This window comes from Spea bombifrons, chromosome 4 (genome assembly GCF_027358695.1).
Source record: "Spea bombifrons isolate aSpeBom1 chromosome 4, aSpeBom1.2.pri, whole genome shotgun sequence".
Classification (NCBI taxonomy): domain Eukaryota; kingdom Metazoa; phylum Chordata; class Amphibia; order Anura; family Pelobatidae; genus Spea; species Spea bombifrons.
This window is the reverse complement of record NC_071090.1, coordinates 101,944,680-101,955,677: the sequence shown is the minus strand read 5'-3', so window position 1 is coordinate 101,955,677 and position 10,998 is coordinate 101,944,680. Positions and strand designations below refer to the sequence as shown.

General features: G+C 42.1%; 1 protein-coding gene across 1 annotated transcript; it reads right to left on the bottom strand.

The window, feature by feature from the left end:
- Window positions 1–376: 376 nt before the first annotated feature.
- Window positions 377–8,631, bottom strand: PLPP5 (phospholipid phosphatase 5). The gene is made up of 8 exons (XM_053463078.1): window positions 8,557–8,631; window positions 6,700–6,790; window positions 4,414–4,522; window positions 3,424–3,514; window positions 2,878–2,941; window positions 2,474–2,598; window positions 1,920–2,090; window positions 377–879 (listed from the first exon to the last, which is right to left on the bottom strand). Exons 2-8 carry the CDS (start codon window positions 6,768–6,770, stop codon window positions 710–712), a joined length of 801 nt encoding a protein of 266 aa, XP_053319053.1. The 5' UTR covers window positions 6,771–6,790; window positions 8,557–8,631; the 3' UTR covers window positions 377–709.
- Between the last annotated feature and the right edge of the window lie 2,367 nt (window positions 8,632–10,998).

The window sequence follows — 10,998 nt, the reverse complement described above, 5'->3', positions numbered from 1 at the left end:
TTTAATTGATTAACAGTTTCCCATTTATGCTGCCAGACAAGCCTCTAATTTGTGGACAATTTAATTTTTATTATCTAACATACCATCTATTTTTCTTCATAATCATTTTCCTGATAATATTGGTGACAAAACCAGGCATTTTCCCATTTTATTTTCTTTTTTTAAATGTCTAATATTGTGGAAATACCGTCCAGGTTTCAGGGACCTTTCCCTTTGGGGAAGCCACAAATTGCACCAAACATCAGAAGAAAAAAAAAAATGCGTCTGACAATACGAAGCTGCTGCTGCCACCAAGCACCATCCTGATAACCTGCAGTCACATCTTATATAAGATGTAAAGCCAGCCCGTTGTCAAAATAGCCATAAACTCAAATCCTTCGAGATTAAAACATTTATTTAATGCAAATTAATTCTAATTGTGAAATTAATCTCATCAGAATTATGTGGAGTCCAAACACTTATCGGGGTCCCTTCCACAAGGAATGCCATCAAGTTTATCACATTCCTGGTAATGAGCAGACAGTCCGCTCAGTAACAAAAATGCACGGTAACAGATTAAAAAACCTCCAGGAGGAAGCCAATTTAACACCTTTCACTCCCAAATAAACCAGCTGCTTCAGCTGCTCTCCAAAGCAGAAAAGCGACGGCAGGTCTTTAGAAGAGAAATATCACAGTTTCCAGATGTTCCTATTCCTCCCCTGCGGGATTATCATACATCCAGGCTGTAGCCAGCTGTGCTCAGTTTCCTCTCCTTGGTCCCCGATACTCTCCCTTTGGTCCTGTATGGTAGATGACAGTCCCGGTCCGTTAGAGGGGGATAATACTGTCGGTAGCAAACGTATGCAAATAAAAGTCCGATAAAACCACCAACCACCACATCTGAAAGAAAACATACAATAAACATGAATATTTAACAATTTGTCAAGTTATATATATATACAAGCTCTCCAACACCTAAATGACATACCGTATTGGCTCGGATATAGGCCGCACCCTAATAGTTTGGTGCTTTTTTAAAGAAAAAGTTTTTTTCTTTAAAAAAAGCACCAAAAAACATGCTGCCACTCTGTCCCCCCACCCCCCGAGATATGCTGCCACTGTTCCCCCCCCCCGAGATATGCTGCCACTCTGCGCCCCCCCCGACTTACCAGAGCAGACTCCCGAGGGGCCTTGCGAGGGACATCTACGCAATACGCGTATACAACTTGTATACGCGTATTGCGTAGATGTCCCCCGCAAGACACCCGGGAGTCTGCTCTGGTAAGTCTTGGGGCAGAGGTAAAACTCATCGTGTGGACGGTCACCGGCTGCGCTGATGCGGGTAAACAACCTCTGCTGCCGGGACATCTGCACGATGTGCTTTAACAATCTCCCTTGCCGGGACTCCCCCCTGTGGGAATTCCCGGCAAGGGAGATTGTTAAAGCACACCGTGCCAGCAGCGGAGGCTATTTACCCGCATCGCCGCAGCCGGTGACCGTCCGCACGATGCGCTTAGACAATCTCCCGTGCTGGCACCCCCCCATGGGACGTGCTGGCAGGGGAGGCTGTCTGAGTGTATCGGAGAGTAGGATGCAGGTCCCCTGCACCGCTGCGGGGGATCTGTATCGTAACCCCGCTGCCTGCCCGGTGCCCAGGACTGCATGTCCTGGGCGTCGGGCACTAGACCCCAAATATAGGCCGCACCCCCACTTTAAAGACTTAAAGTGGGGGAAAAAAGTGCAGCCTATATTCGAGCCAATACGGTATATATTTTTGACACACATTTTGGTTATACACAGTTTTCAGGAGTGCATCATATAATTTTATTTATTTGAATGTAGCAAAGGACCATCAATCTTTTTTGTACGTTATACAATATATGCAAATAAAACAAATATTCAGTTTCCCCAGTACCGGGACCGGTCACAAATTGCCTTACCCTGCCAGTGGTGCTTATAGTCGCACGTGCGGGACAATGCGATGGCTATAGCGCAGAGTAAAGGGGCCAAGAAGCTGCAGAGTCTCCACGAGTGTCCCCGGCCAGCAGAGGAAAAACAATGAAGCTTCCCAGCAATGTACAGAGCTGTGAACCCCAATCCCGCAAAGGCAACTACGGGAGAGAGGAGACAGGAAAATAAGAACGCAGTACATGGAGACCAAGCACCGATATTTCTGGTGGGGGCAGAATCATAAGTGTTGGAAGGGATATTGGAAGATCTCAAGATTGTAAACTTGCAAGCCGGGCTCTCTCCACCTAATGTATCGGTTTGTCTTAGTCTGTCAATTCTCCTCTTGTCAGACCCCTTGAATATTTGTATTGTAAGAAGCACTGTGTAAATTGTTGACGCCATATAAATAAAAGATAATAAAACAGGTGGGCTGGGGGTTTTCATTAGAAAGAGCAAAAAATGTTTACAGTGGAATCAAGTTCACGCATCAATACCAACGCATCCTCCATTTTATCAAGACATGATGACCGTGCCGGACACTCACATGAGGAATGACCACTTGGAAAACTCTTCCTGCCTTCGATGATAAGCTCTGGGTCACCAGTGCAGTGTAGCCCTGGAGATTCCCTTCCATCTGGAAAACATCGGAACAAGAAGTCTGGTCGCGGCCTGGAACAAAGTAAGAGGCGAGTTCATTAGATGTTTGGGGGTACAGTAAGTCCAGCTCTACTTCGGCCAAGGATGAGGGACCTCCACCGTTCCACAATGACCTACTCCCCTCGCATCATGGGAGTCACTGGGACCCTGGGAGAAGAGGACGACAGTCATGTTTTTAACAATCACCAAGCTACTTGGAGGATTAACATTATGGGTTGGTGACTTTAAACCAGCATTGTAGGTTTACCCAGAAGCCTAATGGAATGGTTTGCATTGGATATAATGACCTACCTTCCCACAATGAGTTTTACAGTGTTTGTGAATATGCCATTCAAGGCAAGCGAGAGAGTGGCAGCTGTAGTTGGGGAAAAAAACACAAACAAGAATTAATGTATAATCATAAATGAGAATAATCAATTCCCATGACAATTACTCATAGATCCACTTCCCCGCTGATAACTAGTCAAATACAATGTTGATCCTGATGCCATTTACAACAGTTGGAGACAGCATCACCACCTATAATAATTCTCCACATGGAAATCCCAACTCTCATTGTGCCATACGGCTCATCCTCCAGGTACCTAAAATCCAAATGACCAATGCATACAACCAAGAGGTCAGTGCACATCGAGAAGATACATACCGTGCATCCTAGATATTCTATACAACACCCATGTAAGCTATAAATCTAGAGAAATCCTGAACACAGACACCCAATGGCCATACATTGTTTGGATCTACGCAAGTCTCGGTGGGTTTAAAAGTAGCGCTTCTGGTTCAGCTCCACGGCATCTATTACACGGTTTAAGTATACGGTCAGAAGAAGGGAATTACCAAGGCTGGCTTCTCGTGTATCTGTATAATCTGCTTGCCGGCAGAGACGTGCCAAAACCACCACCGAAACAGGGGACAGGAAGGAGATCAACTGGTGAGGAGAGTGACAGTCAAGGGTCAAAAAATCTATTTTAGAGTGTATACAGTGTGTTACGCCTGAGCACCGCCGCCGGGGTCCCCCACACACTCACAATGCCACAATTAGGGGGCAGACGCCACGGCCTGCTACACACGGACAGAAGCAGGTGAGGGATGCCACAGGGTGTCGGAGAGGAGGACTTGCCACAGTGATATACCGCTCTATACACATAAGGTGAAAAGGCAGGGTCACACTCAACTTCGCACATCATCCCACTATGTGGTGCGAGGGGACGTCCAGGGGCCACACAGTCAGCGCCGTGTAGAGCGCAGGAAGGAGGAAATCACCAATATGTGCAACGTGACCCGGTCAAACACAAATGCATGCGCAGACTCTGCTATTTATTTAATCCAAATGCTCTTTATGTTGTATATTCCCAAAAGGAACGGCTTTATATCCGTCCAAAACTCTTCACACAGTAACAGGTAGGGTCTCAATGGGTGTGATTGGCATCATGTCGATAGGTGACCAGCGTGTATCATGGGGGTATTTAAAGGCTTGGATAGGGGAACAGGGCTTTGAGACATATTGATAACTATTTACATAACCAAGTAAATAATTAAAACATTGTATTTTAGTTACTTTTTTTTCCCATTCAAAAGCAGGGATTTCAGAGGATGAAAAAAAGAACAGGGGGATTTGGGTACCAAAAGTAAATAGGGATACTTGAAGTATGACTGACATCATAGAATACAGCCACAGACGGATGGGCAGTAGAAGGGTGACCCGGATCACAACACTGGCGTCACAATGGAGGTCAGGGAGGAAAGTGTTAAATTAGGTGGTAGGGGGTATAATGCAAAGCCAGGATCCCCGGCACTGCGTTAGCACAGCAACATCTAGAAACTTACAAACATGCTGTTAGTGGGCACACGATCAGATGCCACGTACGGGTTTCTATAAAGCCACATCTCTTCCGGCTGGATCACTCGGTGGAAGGGGTGCATCGTTTCGGTCACCCTGCGGACATAAGATAAAAGTAAAAAACGTACCTTGGAAAGAATTATGTATCTTGTCACAAAGATCTTGTTTTACCTCAATGTCGACAACAAAGAGTAGGCGATCTAAGCAAGCATGCCCCTGACAACATATACGACCCAATTTTATGATACATTTTATGACATCACATTCTAAATACAGAGACATTAATATGTAGCTGCTCTCCTCCTCGCAGTTATAACAGCTTACGCTCTTCTACGAAGGCTTTCCATAAGATTTCGGAGACTGTCCGTGGGAATTTCTGCTCATTCAGAGCGCTTGTGAAGTCAGACACAGATGTTGGACCAGGTGTCCCAATACTTTTGTCCATATATCGATAAAGCGTAGAAAGCTTAGAGAATGAATTTCTTTTTCCGGATTTAAAATGTAGAACGGCTCTAATAAATTGGTGTTATATTTAAACCAAGCTGTATTTCTTCTTTACCACATTAGTCATTTTTAGTATGATATACTTAGATTTTCCTTTTATATATTTTGTATAGGAAAATACTACATGGTATATTGTCTGATATAGATATATATAGATGTATATAGATATATATATATATATTTTGTCTGGCATGTAATCTGGATCCTATTGCAATGCTATTTTTAGAGGATAAGAAAATTCCATTCTGTTTACGTAATTCTTGTTAAGGCAATCAAACTGATTTCATGTCCAATAGATAAGAAACTGATACGTTCCTGGACAGTACGTGTGTTCTATTGTTTTGTTAGATTATTCCTTAGACAAGAGCGCCTCTATGTTATATAATAGAAACAAATCTGCGGAAATCCGCTGAACAATGCTTTTGTCTTGATAAAGGGACTACCCCCCCAAACGTTCTCATTATAAAATATTGTTACAAAAAGGCGATACAAGACTCTGCTCCTAACTAAAGTTCTAATTAGTAAAATAAAAGAATCTGATTGGATAAAGAGGGGGTCTTTGTCCAAAACGTGATCTTTACATTCTCTCTCCTACTTTTCATTTACTCGTAATTATTTCATTTTGTGTCCCGGCTAATTGGAATCTATGGAAAATAATTTTTCCACTGAACCAGGATTATATCAACCAGCAACAAGAGGTGGTAAATATAGCTTTTTTTTTTGTAAATTCCAATAGAGGTCAATTATGCATTCTTCAATATACAAGAAGGCGATAACCTTTTGGGGCATACAATATATTTCATTATTACCTATGATGGTTTACAAGACTTCAGCTTATAACCCAAATAATTGGCAATGATGCGTACGGTATTTACCGGTAATTTTAATATTCTTCTGAAGATTGACACCATTTCCATTTATTAAATATCTGACCTGTAAGCTGTAGTAGTTGCTAAATTTCAGATACATCGGAGTACTTGCCTTTTAAATTGTTATTAGTACTATTACAACAGACTGACAACGAGATCGTGATTTATTTCGCTGCCACCCTAATTCTGCCGTTTGTTGTTGCCGAGTGGATTGGAAAAGGTTAACGGATTTGGTGCTGTTGTAGAAATCTTGGATAACGTGTTCCATCATTAAGCCAGTGATTTATACCGATAACCTATTAATAATACACCACATCTTATGTTATGATATATTTTAATGTTTTTTGTTTTTAGCTTTTGCACCGCACGGGTTGTATAGATATTTTATAGATAATAAATATAAATATATCTGTGAATTATATATTTTGGTGATCTGAAAGAATTTAGGATCACAGATAAAATATAGGGTATGGCTTTATATTAGTATTGTGGGTGTGGCTCTGATAATAAATAACCCCATCATTTACATACATGATAGAATATGACTTTTGTGTATTTTATCCCATCAATATCCAACAATCTTCAGTGAAGGTTTCGACAGAAGAATAATCAGGCCTTAAGGGAAGGTGGCTTGAGGGAATGTGGCTTAAGGCAAGGCTTTACCGAGCCCTTTCTATGATGTATCGCTAGAAGACGCATTCAAGTGTTTAGAATTCTATGAATGGAATTTGATGTCATTCTTACACACGGGCGTAAGTAGAAACCATAGGGCCCCGGGGCAATTGTTGCCCTTTGCCTGCAAATTATTGTACATTGAGATATACAGAACAACCCTATAGAGCTTTAATGTAGTAAATCATTTACAGCCATTAACAGTCTTTTTAAAACGTTTGATCTTACAGGAATATGGCAAACAGCAGAAGCCTTAGGCAGAACTCCGACGCAAAGCCTTCCAGGATCCGCTTGTCCATCCTGGTTCACACGTCGGGACCTAAAATGTATAAGAAGAAGCATTCAGGACATCGTGACACAATAGATTTCTCAGATAGAGCTATATGTCGGGGTGAAAAAATTAATTATAAAGGGCTAATCTTGGCACACTTCCGCTTCATCTCAACAAACTGTCAATAATCTGCAGACAGCAAGTAGGTAGACGCCATGATGTCATATTTATTGTTTTATAAAGAAAAAAAAATCATATTCCACAGCGCTGTACAATGTATTATTTGCCACCATATATTTTTTCTCTCCTATTTCAAAGAAAATGCTGATGTCCTATTACAATATTCCCTGGGGAAGGCGTTCCATTTAAAACAAACCTAGCAGAGCAAACATTTAATATTTTAAAAACAATTCTATAATCGGTGATTAAAAAAACACATTTGCCAAACGCTTTGCCACCAAGAGAATAAGAACACCAAAGATCGTGTGCTGAAGAGCTTGCAATCTAACGGTGAACTCAGGAGCAATCCTTTAACACGCTAGGGCATGAGGTTATTGGCCGCAGATGCAGATTTTAAGGACACTACTTGAGATTTAAGAACGTGTTCCAGGGACACTGCCACAGTGAGCGTAAAAATCCTCTACAGTCAAAATGCACACTAGAACAGATCACTAAAACATTAAAAACACAAAGGGAAATCTGCGCACTTACAGAAAGACAAAGAAACCTCGTAGAGTCTGCGAAACGCAGGATTACAAAAGGATAAGGAGTTAAAGCAGCAGGGAGGAAGCTGATAGAGAACCACACCTAGGGACTGGCAAAAGCAAACACAGGCAGATGGCAGTTATGAACTACAAGAGTTAACTATCAACCAAATTTGGAAGAGTGCGCTAAACAGCACACGTGTCACTAGTACGTAAGAAAAACAAACACTACACTATTGGGCATGTACATGTATGTACGCTTCAGTACCACAAATTACACACCACAACCGGTAAAATTATAAACCTAATCCCATCACTCAAAGCCAATACAGGATGTTAGAATAAAGAAACACACATTCATATAATATAAATACACATGCATATATATACACTATATAATACATATATAAAAATTCTACAAACATATGTATACACACTATATATATAAAAAAATATAAACACATAGATGTATGTATGTATATATATATATATATATATATATATATATATATATATACACACACAAGCACACTGATAAATTCTACACACATATATATATACACACACACACTATGTATATATTTATATATATAAATAAATAAATCATAGATATAGTCTACAAATACTCTTCTAAAGTCAAGATACAGATTAACTCTCCGAGTACCAGAAAGGTCCTGCTCATCAGGACACGTATGTGTTTAGGTGCCCCGGCCAGGATGATTACATCACAGTGACAGCAGCCGGTAGGGGATTAATGTTTATTATCAGATCATCAGATGAGATAAAGGCAAGCGATGCTATGAGGTCCAAGCGTTCCTCCATCTCCTGCTATAGAACAGGCATGACGTTCACAGCCTGGCACATCAAATGACTATTAACCCACTATTAACCCGTCCGCTGCCGGATAACAACACACCTTCAGGTTAATGTGCTACTAAGTATAGAGATCCGGGGATTGCTTTAAGGCTGCCAGATCTGCTGAGAATGATTTATACGCGACTGCAAATTCAATCAATGAACGCTAATAAAAATCATTCGCTCTAATCTGTGACGTATACAGCTCTGTACTGAGATACTGACGTCGTATTAGCCACAACCCCGCCCCCTCACCTTTGCACACGTGGCGCTCCCACTGCGCTCTGTTCAGAAGACGCTTAAAACTGCTCCTTATATAGAATCTTCTGGGTCAATGAGTGGAGAGCGGTAAAGAAAAGACCCAAGGAAGAGGAGATGCGCATACTGCCATCTATGGGGCACCAGCAGAACTGCACCTAAAACGAAGTGCATCCTAGTGGCTTCCAGCCGCTGGATAATAGTAGCCAAAGAGCATAAATAAGCCATAGCATGATACAGGCATCCATGGAAGTAAATGGTTTACCGGGTCAAGGCAGATGGTATACAAAAAAAGAAAATATTTTATATAAAGAAAAAGGATATGATGCTACATGGAAAGATGTTATGGTGTGATAGGTTGTTGGGACCTCAGAGGTCTCTTCTTCAAATGGAACCATGGAAAGAGCAAATCAATAGGCCTTTGTTCATCTTGGTTTTTTATTTTTTTTATTTTGCTGGGAGTAAAGATGGAACTGACAGCAGATACACAGAACCATCATTGTGGTTTATTCACTAAAGCTAGAATTTGCAGAAAGAGCTGCAGTTTCACTATTCCGACCTCATTATTGCATATGGCGGCCTGGCAGTCCCAAGTTTCTCCGGCGTGCATTTCTCAGGCTGGGAGGTGACTTTCAAGAAAACAACTTAAAGGAACACACCCTTTAGACTAACATTTCTTCATCCCCTTGCAAATGCATGGACGCATTCATCGTAATCACCGCCTCGGCTTGCGAGAGATGCTTTCAGTGAAACCTGTACCGGACACGTATGTGGAGGACTCTGCTTTCACCGTGTGAGCCGCAGGGGGGTTAGAAATGCACGCTACACTAAAGGGTTAAGCAGAGGGAGCAAGAAACCACCATTTGTAAACCCTGATCCCGATATCTACGCTTTGGAGAGCCACAGAACACCTCCACTGATCCGTAACTACTAACAAACAATCCACTTCCTGGAAGTCTTGTCTCTGCTCCACAAGAACTCTTTGGTATTGACATATCTTCATACCTGGGCACTCTCTGGTTCCACCTACCTTCCTTGCAGTACGCGGGTAGGAGGTTCCGCTGATGTCAATGGGCAGTCCCACCAACATTGTGGGCAGTCCCACCAACATTGTGGGCGGTCCCACTGATGTCACGGAACACACACTATTTTTGGAGGGAGAGTGGGGGCAACTCCCGCGACCCAGGGTCTACACAGCCTCCGGGCAAAACCCAGGAGAGTTCGCAGCTATGCATAGCGATCTACGACGGCAGTTGCCCAAATCCCGGGGGCAGATCGCCCTCTTGGGTAAGCAGACTGCCCCTTGGTGTCCTGCTGCTCGATGGGCCAGTTACAGGGGAGATCTCGGCAGTCTCCACAGACCCCATTAGAAGGTGCCTTTAAGACACAAGAGCGCCGGGATAAATGAGAAGCGGATAAGAATAAAATGTTGGCGAGAAGGAAATTAAATGGGGATATTTAATATAACATCTTTTTATTAAAAATAAAAGGTTTTGTGTTTGTCGTCCCTTAGGGTGGTCATCTTATATTCTCTTTTATAATCAGTACATAACCATTTAAAACTTTTGATGGCCATATGATGTATGGAGCTTGCCAGGCTCTGTCTCGGTGGATATGATGCAATAAGGGGGTGATGGTACCCTGATATTAGGAGGCAATGGAGGTAGGTGCCGGTGAAGCTTACTTGATGTAACCTGTATGGAGGTGGGTTGAGGAGGAAAGGGAATCTTTGATATTCGAGTCAGGATGAAAGTAGATGCCAGTGAAGTATACGCGGATCTGCCAACTGGGCTGAATTATTAATTCACTTAATTGGTATTAATGGCTATTTTGGACTCCTGACACAGTTCCAGTAGATCACACAGATGGTTTGAAATATATTACCTCCTTAAATTAGGATTCAGTTTCTCGATGTGCTATTAAAAACTGGATCTCGATGGGGAGGCGCCGTTCTCGTGGCGCGAAACACTTCTAGTTTCCAGGCGGCTGCGTATTAACCATTCGTATGTGATCTATTTCTGATATTTCATGGGTGAGTATGTTAGCACGTTTGGGTGTGTGTTAGCGTGAGTGCGTATGTCTAAGTGTTTCTGTTAGTGAGTCTACGCATCTTAGTGTGAGTGCTCCTCCAGAGATCAGGCACTGGATCCAAGAACGACACAGATCACTTCTCTGTGTCAGATCATATAAAATGATACATAAAAAAAGTCATTTTTATAGTTTATATTGCTATTGAGATTTGACACTTGAATCCAAGTGAATACATTTTGGGGAAAAAACGTCACACGAACACTAATTATGGCAAAAAACCGTGTCCACAGACATTGCTATCGATCTATTTGTAACACGTTACTTACTTATCACCATTTTGCTCCATCCCGTCATAATGGATTTTATGAGATCTGAACATCACTATGGATACCAATGGTATTCTTGAGT

Coding starts and splice junctions, on each gene's coding strand:
- PLPP5 (XM_053463078.1), bottom strand. CDS start 6,770: ATGGACAAGCGGATCCTGGAAGGCTTTGCGTCGGAGTTCTGCCTAAGG. Junction 2,942..3,423: donor TACACGAGAAGCCAGCCTTG/GTAATTCCCTTC, acceptor CCCCAACTACAG/CTGCCACTCTCTCGCTTGCC. Junction 2,091..2,473: donor TCCAAGTGGTCATTCCTCAT/GTGAGTGTCCGG, acceptor TCTCTCCCGTAG/TTGCCTTTGCGGGATTGGGG.